Source organism: Vipera ursinii (genome assembly GCF_947247035.1).
Source record: "Vipera ursinii genome assembly, chromosome: 4".
NCBI classification, from domain to species: Eukaryota; Metazoa; Chordata; class Lepidosauria; order Squamata; family Viperidae; genus Vipera; species Vipera ursinii.
In genome coordinates this window covers 82,127,645-82,145,717 of record NC_139514.1, presented here as the reverse complement: position 1 = coordinate 82,145,717, position 18,073 = coordinate 82,127,645, and the positions used below count along the sequence as shown (strand labels likewise).

General features: G+C 36.5%; 1 protein-coding gene across 1 annotated transcript in view; it reads left to right on the top strand.

Moving 5' to 3' along the window:
• The window catches only part of GABRG3 (gamma-aminobutyric acid type A receptor subunit gamma3), a gene marked incomplete at both ends in the record, with an annotated part of 721,182 nt that extends 706,760 nt beyond the window's left edge, over window positions 1-14,422 (top strand). The window contains 4 exons of the mRNA XM_083361521.1: window positions 4,294-4,446; window positions 11,133-11,329; window positions 13,299-13,328; window positions 14,144-14,422. Of these exons, the coding sequence (XP_083217647.1) occupies window positions 4,294-4,446; window positions 11,133-11,329; window positions 13,299-13,328; window positions 14,144-14,422 (659 nt within the window). The remainder of the gene's footprint in view (window positions 1-4,293; window positions 4,447-11,132; window positions 11,330-13,298; window positions 13,329-14,143) is intronic.
• Window positions 14,423-18,073: the final 3,651 nt, after the last annotated feature.

Genomic DNA, 18,073 nt, shown 5'->3' with positions numbered 1-18,073 from the left:
TGCTTCACATTACCCAAACAGTACCTTTTGCCATCATACATGAAGCTCAGCCCAGCTGGGATCTCCCATCTGAACCTTATATCCCTTTGCTTGAGCTCTTGCACAAGAAAAATAAAATCCTTCCTTCTCTTTAAAATCTTTGGAGGAATTTCTTTTAGAACCAAAACTTCTTGACCAGCAATCACAACTTTGGTATCATAGGCAGCTTGTATAACTTCATCTCTAACTTCCCTTTTTACAAAATAAACCACCACATCTCTAGGCAACTTTCTCTGTTTAGCAATCCACGAATTCACACGAAACACTTTGTCCATACCTTGTTTTAATTCAGATGCTGGATGATTCAATACCCCCTCAAAAGCCTCAGAAACCAACTGTTTTAAATCTTCCTTAATATTCTCTTTTAGGCCTCTAATTCTCACAGCAAACTGCATCTGGTAAAATTGGGCCAGACTCTGTTCACTGTCCATTTTGTCTTTTAAATCTTCAATTTCCAAAACTTTTGCTTCTAATATAGCATTCTTTTGAGTCAAGTCTTGCACTTGGTCATCCAGCACCTCCACACATTTAGCAACTTTATGCACTGAGGACAAAATGTCTGCCTTCATCTCTCTAAGTTTCTGTTCCATCCTTTCTTCCATTCTCTGCTCCAATTTCTCCAATTTCTCCTCCATCTGTGCAAATTTAGCACCCATTGACTCCAGAATTAACTGGGTATGTCTTTCAAGATCCTTCGAAGTCAATACATCAGGAGAATGCAACGCCTGCAGTAATGATTGTTGTTGCACCGGAGAATTTCCAGCACTCCGAAAAGTTCTAGGGGGAGGTTTAGCCGCCATCTTTTACTTACAATTGTGACGCACTTTCACTTTAAGTTTTAAGCAAAGTCCATCAAGCTTGAGAGTAAAATAAAATAATCTTCTTCATCTCTTCATCTTTCCCTCTTGTACTGCTCTGCCTGCTCTTTTCCTTTCATAGTCTCTCCTTCAAGCAGGGATGGTCGCAGACGCCTGGCTCTGCTCCATAAAATCCGGAGCAGAGACGCTAGCCAGCTGGGAGCAGCCCAGGCTACGGGGGAGTTCAATCCTTCAGCCGCCCAAGCTCCAAGCTCAGGCGGCCCCGGAGAACTCAACCCCCACCTGGGGGCTCACCCCCTCCTCTTCTCCCGAGGAGGGGGCTTCAAATTCGCCCGAACAGCTGATCGGCGCTGTTTCGGGCGAAAAATCACACAGCTGAGCTGCGGGCAGCCCGGGAAGGCTGTCTCCGGCGCCACGGAGCCACCGGAAGCCACCACTCCATTCTTCTTATCAGTCACAGAAGCAATAAACTGTGTACCCAACCTCAAGTTTAACAAGTACTTTTGATCTGTGGCTCTAATATGTGTTTCTTGTAGACAAATAACATCGTTCTTAAATTGCTTTAAATATTGAAATACTTTCTTTTTCTTATGTGGTGAATTTAGACCATTAACATTCCAGGTTAGAAGCTTTGTCACCATTTTTCACGACCTGAAGCTTTTGGAGCGCTTCTTCCAAAATCACCTGCACTCTCTTTGGCCTCTCTCCTCCCCCTGCTTCACTATAAGTGAGTTTTTGAGGTGCCATCATAACTCTCTGCTGTTCTTGCTCTTGCTCTTGTCTCATTCGTCTAGCAGCAGCACGTGTCATTCTTTGACCTCTAACCTCTTCCGATGATACTGAAATTTGATCCACTCCTGTAACTTTCTGGAATTCTCCATCTTTCAGCTGTGTAACTCCTTTAACACCTTGTGCATTCTTACTTTGTGATTGATGCTCTCCCTCACCATTCTTCTTTTTAGATTCCAAAAGTGGTATAGGGACTGCCTTTAAAACATTGGCATAGAAATCACGTGCCTGTAACACTGTAAGAAGACAATGTCTCGTGCGTGCATACATCACCACCATACCCACTGGAATCTCCCATCTGAACTGTATATCCCGTCTTCTTAATTCTTCTGCCAAAAAAGCAAACTCCTTTCTTCTTCTTAAAATTTTTGGAGGGATCTCTTTTAAAATCAAAACGTCTTGCTCTGCAATTGCAAATTTACTATTATAAAAAGCTTGAATGACCTCATTTCTAATTGCTCTCTTTGTAAAATAAACCACCACATCTCTAGGTAATTTCCTTTGTCTTGCAATCCATGAATTAACACAAAATATTTTGTCTATATCCACCATAATATCTTCTACTGAATGCCCCAAAACGCCTTCCAGGGCTTCTGAAACTACTTTTTTCAAATTTTCCTTAGAATCCTCTTTTAAGCCCCTAATTATCACAGCAAACTCCATCTCATGGTACTGCACCATGGTTAAATCGTCGTCAATCTTATCCATCACAGTTTCAGCATCCATCATTTTAGCAACTAATCTGATATTATTTTGACTGTTCTTCCACTCTCTCGTCCAAACGCTCAATGCAAACGGCCATGTCTTGAAATGCAAGTAAGATGTCTGCTCTCATTTCTGTTAGCTTCTCATCCATAAGATCTGTAAGCTTCTCATCCATAAGTTCAACTAATTGTTGGGATTGCTTTTTCATAGCCTCTTGCAAAACATCTTGCAAATCTTTTACTGTCAAAGCTGGTGCAGGTGCAGGTGCAGGGGGAGGGGGCATTAAAGCCTGTAATGAAGATTGCTGCACCGGGGAAGCCCCCATGCTTCTAGGAACTTTAGATGATTTGGCAGCCATTTTCACCCACTTAAATCTGTTGCGCACTTTCACTTTTAGAAATCTCCACAAAGTCCACTGAGTTAAAGATCATATACTTGCTTTAACATGATTCTCCTGTACAGCTCTGCCTGCATCCAAGTAATCCAAAGTTCACTCTCACTGGCAGGGATGGTTGCTGCATCCTGCTCTGCTCCAAAGCCCTGGAGCAGAGGCATCCCAAGGTCCGGAGCAAACTCAGGCTTCGAGGGGGCTCAATCCTTCAATCACCAGAGTTTCAACTCTGGCGGTCTGGGAGAGCTCTACCCCTGCCTGGGTGCTCACCCCCTCCTCTTCTCCTGAGGAGCAGACTTCCGAGCTGCCAAAACAGCTGATCGACGCTGTTTTCGGTGGTTCTACAAAATGACGGGGCTGACAGCCTGAATGGCTGCCGGCAACGGAGCCTTGCCACCCAGAAGCTCCATCTTATTAGTCTCTTGAGAAACCTATATGTGGGCCAAGAAGCAACAGTGAGAACTGGACACGGAACCACTGATTGGTTCAAAATTGGGAAAGGAGTCTGGCAAGGCTGTATACTGTCGCCCTGCCTATTTAACGTATATGCAGAGCACATCATGAGAAAAGCAGGGCTAGATGAATCAAAAGTTGGAATTAAGATTTCCGGGAGAAATATCAACAACCTAAGATATGCAGATGATACCACTCTAATGGCAGAAAGTGAAGAAGAACTAAAGAGCCTCTTGTTGCGGGTGAAGAAGGAGAGTGCAAAATGTGGGTTGAAACTTAACATTAAGAAAACCAAGATCATGGCATCCGGCCCTCTCAATTCCTGGCAAATAGATGGGGAAGAAATGGAGGTAGTGACTGATTTTATTTTCCTGGGCTCCAAGATCACTGCAGATGGGGACTGTAGCCAAGAAATTAAAAGACGCTTGCTCCTTGGGAGGAAAGCCATGGCAAATCTAGACAGCACACTAAAAAGCAGAGACATCACCCTGTCAACAAAAGTGCTACATCCAGACTGCTACAAAATTCATAGCCCTGAATTGATTGATTAATTGTTCCATCAGTCAGGCAGCTGGACAAACAGCATCACCCCTGGTGCATTTAATACAAAAACAGTGGTTGTGTGGTGGTTACCATCATCAATTACATCACTGTCCTCCATGTGTACTATTTTCTCTGTACCACCATATCACAGAGTAGACTTGGCAAGCTTGTCTTATTTTTCAGCTGTATAGAGAAGTAAACTAATTCCACCATATAGTCCATTGAGAATGAATTTGAAAACTCTTAACAAAGTTAAACAGGGCAGACTTGTTTAACGGTTGTTTGGGAAATCTCAGGGCTGATGAACTAGTTCCCCATTGTTGCCAAGAAAATTATATCAAAATGTCTATGTTAACTTGAAGGACACTTGTCCTCCATCCTATTTGATCTTGCCATCCAATATATAAAGGTAATCAGACAATGCTGAGTCTTACTGTTTACACTGCAGATGGTTGTGGAAATATTATTTATTTGCACTTAACTACATTTTCATTAAATTGTAAATGAAATAATGCAAACTGGTCATCCAATGTTATCATTTTTTTATTATTGCAGGTGATTATATAGTCATGACTATATACTTTGAGTTAAGTAGAAGAATGGGATACTTCACTATTCAAACATACATTCCCTGTATATTAACTGTTGTCCTATCCTGGGTATCATTTTGGATTAAAAAAGATGCCACGCCAGCAAGAACAGCCCTAGGTAAGATAACAGGGGATATTTTTTATTCATTCCTCAACCTGATGAGGATCCTTTGTTACATATTTCCAATGAATAATTATTTTATTTCACTTGATAGGTAATCATGCTAGCAAATGTTTATATTCTGCAAGAAGTCCCCTATTCATGGTTCCAAGCCCCTTGTTGGAGAAGCATTTGAAAGAGTAATTTTCATAACATCATTTTCCTGGTGTTCTATTATTAATATCTCAGTTTTTGTATCTTCTTAGCTTCCCTTCCACTGTTGTTGATCATTCTACAATGTCCAAAGTGATGTGTGCTAAACTCTTCCTTAGCTCTGTCTCCCCAAATTTGGCATGAAATGTCTTAGTCATCCAAGTCATGGTTGTCTAAAGGTGCTTTTTCAAAAAGCAGCTGGACTTACTTTGTTTTTGCTTGAAGACATGGCATTGGCATAAAATGTTCATCAGAACTTTACTTCAGATTGGATGCTGAACAGAATATTATGGGGGGAGAACAATGTTTTAAAATATATATTATTTGTACAATCATAATATTAGTTTAAATACATAGGTTCTTACAAAGAGTGTGAACACCATTGTTCATCAATAATTTAGCTAGACAACCAGTTTCTTTTACTCCTTTTCTTGTTTTTAAGAATCCTAACCTAATCCTGATCTTAATCCTTTTCTCTAACAGTCAATATTTCATGCTCATTAAATAGTGTTTTCCCCAACTCCTGCAGGACCTTAACCCTTTAAAAGTTTTGGAATTTCTAAAACAAATTTGGCTTCTCCAAGCTCATGGGAAACTTCCTACTGTGATTCTAGTTCCTGGCATACCTCACTTATAATATGTAAATTCTCTCTGTTCCTATTGATCAGGATTTTGTGGACTGATAGAAAATAATTTGCAGTTTTCCATTTTCTTTCTGTTATGAGATTACAGTTCAATCAGAGATCAGTTTATCAAACATGTTTATTTACACAAGGATCTGTTAATTCTCAATAATAACTTATCTAGATATATCTAGATAGAAAGGGACTTTCAGCAATACTTAGATATTGTCTTTTTCATCAAGTAGAGACTATTTTTTCAGTGTAGAAAAATGTGGCATACTGGGGCATGCAATGAAAATATCTGTGACCCTTCTTCCAAGCCCTAAATAATTTGATTCTTGTTGTGACTCTTTGAATAGCAATATTCTTAAGCAATTTGTTTCTTGACAGCTGTGGACAAATTCATCTTCATCTGCCTTGAATTTCCATGTTTGGCATCAAATGGTTTGGTCAACAGGGCAGGGACTATATAGGATAGACATGAAACTTAGCAAAAAGTTTCGAAATTTATTAGCAGCTGAATAAATCTGCATCATTACCTTCCATGCATTGCATGACAGGATGGTGATAGCTAGAGTAAGTGGCTACCTGGTGTTCCAAATATTTGCTTCCTGCTAGCTAATGCTCTTTTTCTGTAATTCTAATACTTATAGGTTTTTTCCACTAAAGCAAAACTTCTTACCCACTAATATAAACCAGACCCAATGTGTTATCATCATATGTAAACTTCCCTTGACAATTTCACAATCTCCTAAGAGAAGGCAAAGCATTTTCTAAAAGAAAAGTGAAAAAAGGATATGTGTACTACTAATGTGCACATGTTGTTTCACAGCAGAACAGTGACTTCAAACTATCTTCTTCCTGCATTTCCTACTCAGTAATACTCTTCAAAGCTCTCACCTACTGTTTCAAGCCTTAAAGTCTCTCACTGACTGCAACTAAATTGGAGGTCATTGACTTATTTCCCCCCCCAAAAAAAAAATACCTTTTTTGAAATTCAGAGTTCTCTATATGAACTAAGCATAGCCCTCCTCTGGCTGACTCAGTGAAGTGGAAAAGTCTTCACAATATGCCACTATGTAAAAGCAGTTTCCTCCTTATGATATTATATATTTCATGTATAAGCCTACAAGCATAAATTTCTGTGAAAGCAACATTCTCAAGAGCTGAGAAAAATCTTCTTATATGAAATTTCTCACAACCCTCTGCCCAGTTTCATGCAAACCTTTGTGTTATTTTCATATTCTACCCACTCTCTACCATGTTGGTTTTGGACCCACCAACCATTAACTGATATAGGGTTGCCAGTGGCACCTGGACTGCTGAAAGAAAATAGATCTCATAATTGAAAAGCTTTCACATCTGGGCTCTCAGAGATCTAACCTACAGATGTGAATATATGAGCAACTGCAATTAGAACTTTCAAATATTGTACCCTACTATTAAATGCAATGATTTTAACCAACCATGAGTCACCAAGTGATAAGAAATCATCATGAACCAGTTTTAGATGATCAGTAATCATGAGGGAAATCCAGAGGCTGGCTTGAGGGATTCTCTGGAACTTGTCCAAGAAGCCAGTATTAATGACAAAGGGCTGAAATAAGTGGAATTCAGAGTCTGTACTCATAACTGGCCTTGGAATGGAGATACTGCTTTAGCTAAGAGCAACTAGAACCACAAGGTGATGGCACGGGAAACTTTGCATACATTTTGTTTTGCTCTGCCCTTTGAGATAACTAGGAATCCTAACTGTGTACTTTGTCTCTGTACATTGTGCAGCATTGCGATTACCAATATTTTGTGATCTGAGCAACTCAAAACTGATTCAAGAAGCAATTCACATACTATTTTTCCAGTAGAACTTTTTTAATGTCACAGACTTGCCTACATAAATGCTCTGCTGGATGTCTAAAAATAACTTGCATTCATTTTTGGGGATAAAATATTCGGGCCCAAGCCTTTATAAATTGCTCAAAAGACTAGGGGAGGGAGTTGTCAATAATTAATAGATTCAAACTTTACAATCAATATCTGATATCCTTTGAAGTTTCAGTGAGAGAGGTTTCACAAGTGAGCCAAAAAACAATTCCTCTCTAGAAATGATTTTATGCTTTAGTACAATTTGCATGAAGCACAGAGTTAAAATTTGTTCATGTCTTTGACTATTATTCTATGATTACAGAGTCTGATATGGCTGAAACAAACATTTCTATTGGTGGCATATAAAAATCTGAGATATATAAATCACTTCCCTCTTTAAATTAGGCAAAATGCTACAGAGAAGGGAAAATTAGACACAGCTCTAAATAGCTTTCATTTATCAAAAGTGTGGTATGACAGAGCAAACTTCCATTTTTATTACAAGCTAAAGGTAAAGGTAAAGGTTCCCCCGCACATACGTGCTAGTCGTTCCCGACTCTAGGGGCCGGTGCTCATCTCTGTTTCAAAGCCAAAGAGCCAGCGCTTGTCCGAGGATGTCTCCGTGGTCATGTGGCCAGCATGACTAGACGCCAAAGGCGCACGGAACGCTGTTACCTTCCCACCGTAGTGGTCCCTATTTTTCTACTTGCATTTTTACGTGCTTTCGAACTGCTAGGTTGGCAGAAGCTGGGACGAGTAACAGGTGCTCACTCTGTTACGCGGCACTCGGGATTCGACCCACCAAACTGCCGACCTTCTGATCGACAAGCTCAGCGTCCTAACCCACTGAGCCACCGCGTCCCACAAGCTACTTCAATCCAAAACTAAAAGAAATTTAAAATATTAAGTGGTTTTACACAATTGATGAAAAGTCCTGGTTCTAAATTTTCTAGTAGCAACCTGTTATATCTCTCAATATATCCTATACTACCAGTTTGACTCTAAGGAGGCATAGGCTGAAGTTTAAACTTCCTGCCATAGTATTCTCATCTCAGTAACTGAATGCTTTCTGCCTTGTGGGAAATTTACAAGGTTCAAAGCATGCAGTAATAAGGTATTGAATAAGAGCAAACATTTACAAATTTTATGATATTTTTTTAAGGAATTAAAGATTAAGACTGTTAGAAGTAAAAGGAAGAAATATAAAATTGGCTTATTCAATTAAGGTTAAAATAGGAGATTTTGTACAATGTTCTGATAACCCATTATGGACTGTTTGCAGACAACAGGACCAAGAAATTGATGTTTTATTGATTTGTTATAGATAAGGGGTGAGATATGGGACAAAGAGATGTCTGTTTGTTACCTTACAGGAGGTAAAATTTGCTGAATTTGTTTATATTTGTTGTGGCAAAAGTTGGAAGTCACTTCTTTATATATATATATATTTCTTTTCTTTTTCTCTGTTATAGTCTTTTTCTTTTTTTCTTCTACTTGTACTTTTGACCGTTCTCTTCTCTTAGTTTAGTTGTATTAGTTTTTAATACTGTAATTAAAAATCTTAATAAAAATTATATTCAGAATTTTAATAGGTTTTGAAGAGATAGGGTAGGGCATAGTAGCCACTTTTCACTGCAGTGGAGTAAAATATATTTTGATGCATGATACAAAAACAATGCCTTATATATTTGCATCAGACATTAGGATGCCAGTAGCTATGGGCAGGATCTCCATTAGAATGTTAGCATGTGCATCATCATTTTGACATAAAGTTGGTTTGCTGCAGATGCCTAGTCACTGTTACTGAAAACCAAGTTTCAGTTTGAAAAAAAAAGAAGTTAAGCCTTATTTTCTTAGTGATTCTGGTACACGAACTTTCTCTTGCATTATTGGGCAGCTCAGAGAAGAGTTATTATGTATGGATGCTGCAAAAACAAAATTCCTAATATATTTGAACAGCAAATAGCAATTCTTATAAGCTATCATTGTATGGCTTCACTTGTTCTCATTCAGTAGAAACAGTAATTACTATACTAGGATTAGTCATGACATCTATATGGGATAGACCAGCATTGGTTGACATTTGGTAGAATTTGGAGGGAAGCACCTCTCATTGTCCTTCCAGCTCTTGCAACAGTTTTTGATGTGATGAACCACAATATTTTCTGGACCACTTCCAAAAATTGGATTTGTGGCATGTTGTTATGGTAGTTCCATGAATGAATGGATCCACATAATGGTTGCATGGGAAAGAAGTCAAAAGAGCAGACTCGCAATCTGGGAATCATGTACTCATGGCTCCTGCTCAAAGTATAGTTAAATAACATAGCTAGGAAAGCTTTTACATAGTTGCACCTTCTGTATCAGTTGCAGTCTTACCTGGAACACAATGCACTGGAGGCAGCCATTCATACCCTTAGCATCTTTTGATTAGGCTACTGTAACTTACTATACATGGGCTATCATTGAAGACCATGTGAAAATTTTAACTGGTCCAGAATGCAATGATACATGTTGTTAGTTGCTTTTCTTGATGCGGAAAGAGGAAGCAAAGGCAATAACCCCTCCCCCTTGGGAGTATGGCAGAACCCAGGGAAAGGTGAGATTTGATTTTGGGTCAAAGGGGATAGATAGAAGTGAAATAGGAATAGGTTCTGACATTAATGTTATTTAACTAGAATGAATAGGGAAATTTACTGGGCCAAAAATGTTCTGGGTGTTACCCTTAACTCAATTATGATCCATCACTGGAAAATTTAACGCATGTGAAGATATTAATTTTAAAAATGCTGGGGCTGTTGGGGAGTGCTCCAACTGTACGAATTAAAGATTTAATCTGCCTTAGTAAACTCTTCATTTGCAGTATAGAATGCACAGGGGGAAAAAATAATGAGTAGAGAACAGAGATGTCAAATAATTTACTCAAATATATACTGCAGTTTTTGAAGCTTTCAATATTTTATTGGCATTTGCTTTCTTGATATGTTTTTTAGATATTAGAGTTCAGCAACAGAAAAGTACAGATAGTCCTCGACTTACAACCATTTGTTTAGTGATCATTCAAAGTTACAACAGCACTGGAAAAAGTGACTTATGATCATTTTTCACATGACCATTGCAGCATCTCCATAGTCACATGATCAAAATTTGGGCACTTGATAACTAACATGTATTCATGATAGTAGCAGTGCCTGGAGTCACAATTTGCAATACTCCCAGCTAGCTTCTGACAAGCAAAGTCAGTGGGGGAAGCCAGATTCAGTTAACAACCACATAATTCACCTAACCCTTAACAAATGTGCCAAAAAAGTCATAAAAAGAGGCACAATTAACAACTTAACAACTGTCTAGCTTAGCAAAGGAAACTTTGGGCTCAGTTGTGGTCATAAGTTGAGGACTACCTATATACTATATTCTACATGTCTATTTTTTCTTTCCAGATTTTTTCCCCTCATTCATTTCAGGTTTTTTTTATTGCAACAATCAGTTAAATGGGTTGAATCCATCCATTTGGATTAAGTTGCAAGGATATAACTAACACTTTTGGCTTGGATGGGATTGCATATAGGTGGGTGATTTCTGTTCATATTATTGAAGCATGTCATTTTTTGTGAGTTTACCAATAATGTTGTTCCCTTTCTATGCTGCAATTTTAAAATCTAATGATATCCTTCAAATCAAAATGAATTTGGATAGTCATTTATGAATATTTTTCTATAACAAGTATGATCTTATGAAATATCCTATAATGAGATTTGATACATTTAAAGATTTTCTTCATAATAGTTGAAGAATATAAAATATGAAAGACAATATAATGCTAAAACACTCATTATTCCAGGTGATATAATCAGGAACAGAATTTTTTTAAAAAATCTAATTTCTTAAGGAATCCAGAATACAGTCTAACAAAACTCATGCTCTAATAAGTAAGGTTTTGTTCTAAAAATTGAAGACAGCTACACTTCTAGAAATACTACAAGAAAATTATGTTCTGTTGTCCAGGTATCACCACAGTATTAACCATGACAACTCTGAGCACCATTGCAAGAAATTCCTTGCCACGTGTTTCCTATGTCACTGCAATGGACCTTTTTGTGACCGTATGCTTCTTATTTGTCTTTGCCGCTTTGATGGAGTATGCAACCCTGAACTACTACTCAAGTTGCAGGAAGCCACACTGTACAAAAAAGAAAAAGTCGGTAAGATAAAGTCCTATTGAAAATGGAGCACAATTCTTCTGCATTATCACAGAAATTAATAATCAAGTGCATTTAGACCTTAAATAAACACTTTGGTTAATGCTGTCTAATAAGAGGAGTTTGCTGTAAGAGTCCTCTGTACTAGAAATGCACAGAATTAGTGCATTGAAATGCTTTCACCACTTATTTTATTCTTTTTCATTTTATCCCAACTGAAAGCAATGGTCATGAGATGTGCAGCTGTATAAATATGATTGATTGATACTAATTTTAGTGCACTATACAGGAATTCTGGGATCTGTATATCTAATGTAAAATGACCATGCCTAATAAATTATTGTATTAATTATAACAAATTCATCAATTAGAATAATGACAATGGATCATCACAGTGACAAGAATGTGGTCTTAGTAACTGTTCAGTGCAGTCATGCCTCTACTGAGAACCATGCATTCAAATTCTACTATGATTTTACTCAACCTAAAGTCCAGCTGCTAGAAACAATTGCATTATTTTGACGTTGGTGTCTTGCAAAACGTTAATCTGTAAATAATACTAATATCGACCATGAGAATCAACGATGACTTGATGCCACATAATCAATCAATATTAATATAGTTTTAAAACAAAGAAATATTTTTTATTGAAAAGTTTTATCATACATTTTATCTTTAACAATCCCCCCTAACCCTCCCCTATCCCTCCCTACCTACCCCTCACCCCTACCCCCCCCCGACTTCCCAGAGCTAAGTACAAGCTATAAAGAACAAAAAAAACCAATCGTAAACATTCATATGCTAACAACCATAAACTCTGAAATCCATCTCTCTCTAGCTCATATAGGGTAATTACAAACACTATTAATATAAGATATATAAAAAAAGGAAAAGAGAAAAAAAGAGGAGAAAAAAAAGGAAGACTTATTCAAATGCTACATGAAACTTCTTAGTCCCATATTTGTTCTGGATATACTCAATCCATTTTCTCCACTCCATAACATAACGTTAAAGAAATATTTTAAAAGTAGAAAAAAAAAATAACTGGCTTTGCTCATATATGTATAGCCCAGTACATTTCCATTATTTTCCTGCTCACTGCAACCTTTCCACCTCTATAAAGCATCTGTGAGATTGCTCACATCTGAAACCAAATAAAGTTTAGCAGACCCTTAATACAAATAGGAATGATTAGGGCACTAGGCTATCAAAGCTCCATAATACAACACTGCAAATGTGATGATTTTTCAATTAACTAGAACCTATGACACAAACCTCTTTTTTGTTTCTTTGTTTGAACAAGTAGAATTTACTCCCATATATCACTTCTGTTATCTCAATTTTTTAGAAAGAAAATAGTTAATTTGTTTTAAATTCCAGAGAATATATGTATTCTGTAGGCAAGGAATTAGTATTTGAAAATTCACTTCTACTTGAAATCAACACAATGGTTAGGATTAGGACTAGGATTGGGATTAGGTTTACAGAAAGATTGGTGGGTAATTGCAGCTAGAGGTGAATCATATGGCTTGCTCTGCTGAGTTGAAGACCTCAGTTTAAATTGAGCATTTCCCAATGATATCCATGAAAAGGTAAAAGCATATACGTTGTCTTAGAAATTAGGGGTGCCAAACTGCCAGCCCGTGGCTGGATGCATCACGCTAAAACCTTGCTCACCCCATTGCCAGCAATGGGAAAAAAGTCACAATATGTCGTGACATGTCACATGACATCGCAAGTTTGACACCCGTGTCTTAGATCTTGTTGTATAAGGTGAACACTTATCAGGAATAAATGGGATAAGACAACTCTACTCATGTTTACTCAACATGTTTATTCAAAGTAAACACAAAATTGTGCTGTTAAGTACTTATGGAATTTTTTATGATTTCATTAATAATTAAAATGTCAAAAAAACATTATAATGTTTTATAACTTGTGTTCTTATACTTTACTTTTTTATTTATTTGAGCTGCCTGATGTCAGCTTTGGTCACATGATGGTGAGTATGAATATTTAAAAACTTAGTTTTTTATTTATAACATTATATATTATAAAATTCATTATAATTTTAATTAAACAACTATTATTATTACTCAGTCTTAAAGAATCATGCCATCATAATACATCTTAAATCTGTTATATTCCCACTAACCATTTCACATGGGGAGATCAACAAAATTGTATTTGGGTTGTTGCCCACTATTGAGTTCAAGTGCTGAGTTCACCTATAAATCCCTGATTCATCAAAAACATTATTCCAGTACAACATTTGCTTCAGACTTTGCCCATCCCTATTCTGTGTCTGTTTCCAATCATTGCTTGATGTCAGTGTAAGGGAATATATGGCAAAGCCTAATTCTCTTTATACACTTTGAGGTTTCCCTTGCATGGAGGTAAAATAAGGGACAAATATTTCCTTAGGACCAGCACAGATACAGAAAATCTGGCATACGTCTGTCTTACCTGTACACTGAAACCAAGGTGAGGAAAAGCTCATAGGAACATGGCAGAAAATAGAGGTCAATTTTATATTTCTTTCATAGTGGTATGGAAATAGGGAAAGCCTCTCTGAACCTGAGTTCCATCCAGAAAAAAATTGTGCTGGATACTCCAACTGCCAACACCTACTTCCACTCACCAAAATATACTTCTGTAGTTCGCTGCTTTGTGCCATTCAAATGTATGTATCTTTGGCAAATAAAGTGTCAAAGGAAAGCTGGACAATATGGTTTCTTTGAATTGCCTGTATTAGACCCAGGAAACTTCAAACTTCTGTTGCCATGGTACAGCCTCTTTGTCTCTTTTTTTCTGCAGAATTACTCTGTGTTAGAGATGAGACCTCCCCCTACAGTCATTGCACTGAACAATGCCATGTACTGGCAAGAATTTGAAGACAATTGTATCTATGAGTGTCTGGATGGGAAAGACTGTCAGAGTTTTTTCTGCTGTTATGAAGAATGCAAATCGGGCTCCTGGAGGAAAGGCCGGATACACATAGACATCTTAGAACTAGACTCTTATTCCAGAGTCTTTTTCCCCACATCGTTCCTGCTTTTTAACCTGGTCTACTGGGTTGGATACCTCTATCTCTAGAAACAATGAAGAAAACTGTGCTTTTTCTACTTCTTAGGGATGGGGATTATGTGGAAAGACAGATCCTGAATGGTTTTATTGGAAAGCCTGGAAGGTCACCTCACTTTTTCTCATCCAAGAAAAAGAAGTTTTTATTTATTGTTTTGTCAAAAAGGAAAAAATTCACTTCACATCTGAGATTTTTTGCTAACTACCCTGAAATGATCATGTAACAATGTTTATATTAATTGTTCTCATACAATGGAGAAGTTGCTGTTTTCTTTGGGTTATAGTTAACTGTGTAGCATACAGATAAGCAAGATAAGGATGTTTTGATTGGTCATTCTTATGTTACTTCTGTCTTTAAACTTGTTCTGGAAGCAAGTTTTTATTGGTACAGGTTATCCACAACTTTGTTTTGAGGAGAATCTGAGTTCCATGAAAAGTCACTTCAGTTCACTTCATGGGTTTCAGGTGGTCTTCCTTTGAGATGAAAAGGCATATTTTTTTAAAAAAAAAATGTTTACATTTGTTTTTCACAAAATTGTTGAATTAAGCTTTTCTTTAATACAGAGTTTAACATTCCACATATTGAGCAAATACTTCAGGAAACTAAATGATTTCTGGAATAACACTCTTGCAATATAATAATGCTTCGTTTGCTTTTGGTACTGTGTAAGATGACTTTCTATGTAATAGTAGTGGAAAGGTATGTTTCATTCCAAGCTACAGGTTAATTTCTTTCATACTTTACTATTTGTTTTCACTGATATTTTCAGGGTGAAAAAGCCCTCTAGTTCCAGCTTGAATAAGATCTACTATATCTGTGCTAATTAAAATCCATGTGCCTCAATCACTGTTCTGTGTAGGTTAAACTGCACATCCTATTGTTGCATCATTTGACTTGTGAACTGGATTTTTCCATTTAAATGACTGCAGAACTGCTTGTTATTAGCATCCTCACCTGGCAAGTGATCTTTGGATTAGCACAACAGTGACTTTTGCTCTGAGCAGATAAGTAGAAGCCTTAAGAATACAGACAGGATTTTCTTGGCAAGAAAATGAGATGTTGGGAGTTCAGTTAAAAGTTAAAAAAATAGTGATGCAGAATCACTAGGACTTTTTTAACTAGATTTTAAACTGGAAATGTATTTTGTACTTTTGGAACATGTTTCAGATATTAAAGTCCTGAAAATAATAAATTCTTCTGTTGTAAAATATTCATAGCCAAGCCCAATTCTAGAAGGCTAATTAAATGTCTCAATAGTTATTTATTTACTTGATTATTACTTATTTGTATTTCTACTGAAAGCATATATCTACTGTTTAAAAAAAGTTTGCTCTCCTTGCCACCTCTCAATCTCTAAGCATAACAGTATTTTTAAAAGTGTAACTCTGATACTATCAAATGCCTTTTTTTCCCACTGTCAACCTGAGGACTCATTTTACTTGCTCCAAATATTTTAAAACCAGGCACATTTCATATTATTCTATATTGTCTCCTTTTCTCTTGGAACTTAGTATTAAGGACTTATTCAAATATTCAAGAAATAAATATTTAATATCAAAATTACTGGCAGGAAACGGAAAGTACAATTGTTTGATAGTAAAATGTACTTTATAAGAAAAGGGTTTAAGTTTCAATTCCAGGCATTTTCAGATAGAGCTGAGAAGAACTATCTGAACCAAACAGAGATCTGTTGTTATTAAAACATGGCAGTTAGCTAGACCAATCATTTGATCTAAAATAAAGTTTTACTGTCTATTACTTATTCTAAATTCAGGTTCACTAGGTAATGTGTCAGAACTGTAAATGCTAATTCAGTAAGATTGCTGGATTAAAAAATGTACTAAATTTTACCAAAAGTTTTCCAAAAATATACTTGTTTATTTTAGATGGAAAAAAATAACAGACAATTTATTAGCAGACATTGAAGTCTTTCAACTTAAATATTGATATTGAATTTTTTCCCAGTTCATTTCTTCTCAATTTTTACAAAACTTCAAGAACCAAAGTGCATTTTTTTCAGGAATATGCATTTAATTTAAAGAATATATAGTAAAAATCATACAAGTCACTGTTACGAAAACTAAGAACTACAGTGTTAAACTGGTGGGCTATGTAAATATGAGAATAATTTTCTGGCAAAGGAACCTGTAAACCCTCAGCTAGCAAAGTTAAATTGAGCTTACTGCTTGTTGCTATCATGATTGGACTTTGTTTTTAGGATACTGCAATCCTAATTTGTTTAAATTAACTGGAAACATGACAAAGAGTAGAATAATTGCTGAGAATTGTCACATTGTAGACATAATGGCATACTTTATGTGCAATTTCATAACATATATAAGCAGAACACATATTTTATAGGATAGGACTTGTACATTTGTCTCACTTTCTATTGTATATCATCTATACAAGACATTTGATCCAATCAAATAGAAAATAAAATATTCACAAACTTAGTGCCCTCCCCCCAGCCTCTGGAATCAAAGTATATTAATTTAGCCAAAATATTTTGTACATGTCTTGGTTAGTGTGAATGATATAAAGATTTTCTTTCATAATCTCTAATATCAGTTTTAGACAAGTTGTACTTAATTCACAAGTTAATCAGACATTTTGGAATTCAAAATACTTTGAAAATAGTTTTCTTCCAAGGAGTGTTGAAAAGTAGCAAATTCCCTCTTTATTATCTTTCAGAGGCAGAATGAGTGCAGCTGTCATTTGTTGAGCAGTGCCAATCAAAACTTGTAGCCATACACAGTCAGTGAAATGCCTCATTTTCAGACCTAACATTCTTCATTTTCTGATTAACTCATGGGTGGAATCCAGACATGTTTCAATACCACTGGTTACATTGCAAGTGATTTATATTTGCATAGCAATCAACTCTTTTTCTTCAGCAGAATCATAGTTTTTTTCTCCCTACTTCCCAAGAATACTCTTAGATCTGAGACAAAACAACAACAACAGTGAACCACTAGATGGTACTAAAAAGCTTGGGTTTTCTGCATGACTTTGCAGTCATCCAGTGGACATCCAGGATTGCAGTCCAGATCTGATAAATCTGACATTATACAATTAATGCATTCCATTATTTCAATTTTCCTGTTTCAATTAAAAACCTAAAGTGGAATATTATAATATTATAACAGCTATAAAAAAGTTCATATACTTTCTTTCCAACTGAAAATATTTATATTCTAGCTGAATCTACTGCTACTGATTTCTTTGCTTATCTTTTGAATTACTATGCTCAACCTGTATACCTATCCCAGTGGTCGGCAACCTTGGCTCTTTTATGACTCGCGGACTTCAACTCCCAGAATTCCTGAGCCAGCATAGCTGGGAGTTGAAGTCCGCGAGTCATAAAAGAGCCAAGGTTGCCGACCCCTGACCTATCCTTTATTTATTTTTAGAGGCAGTTCACTGTTCTATGAACATTTTTGTGGTCTTCAATAGCCATCATGAATTATTCTTTTTTAGTATCTACAAAACAAGTTTTAGGAAAGTGATCTGCGAGCAAAGTGCAATTGTTTCACAAAAATACAACTGATGCCAGTATTGTTTATTTTTATTGTCTTATGAAACACTTTTCCTTGAGGAGTACAACCAGCCAAGATTGAGCAGATGGAAACAAATTATGAAACTTTTCAATTAATTATAAA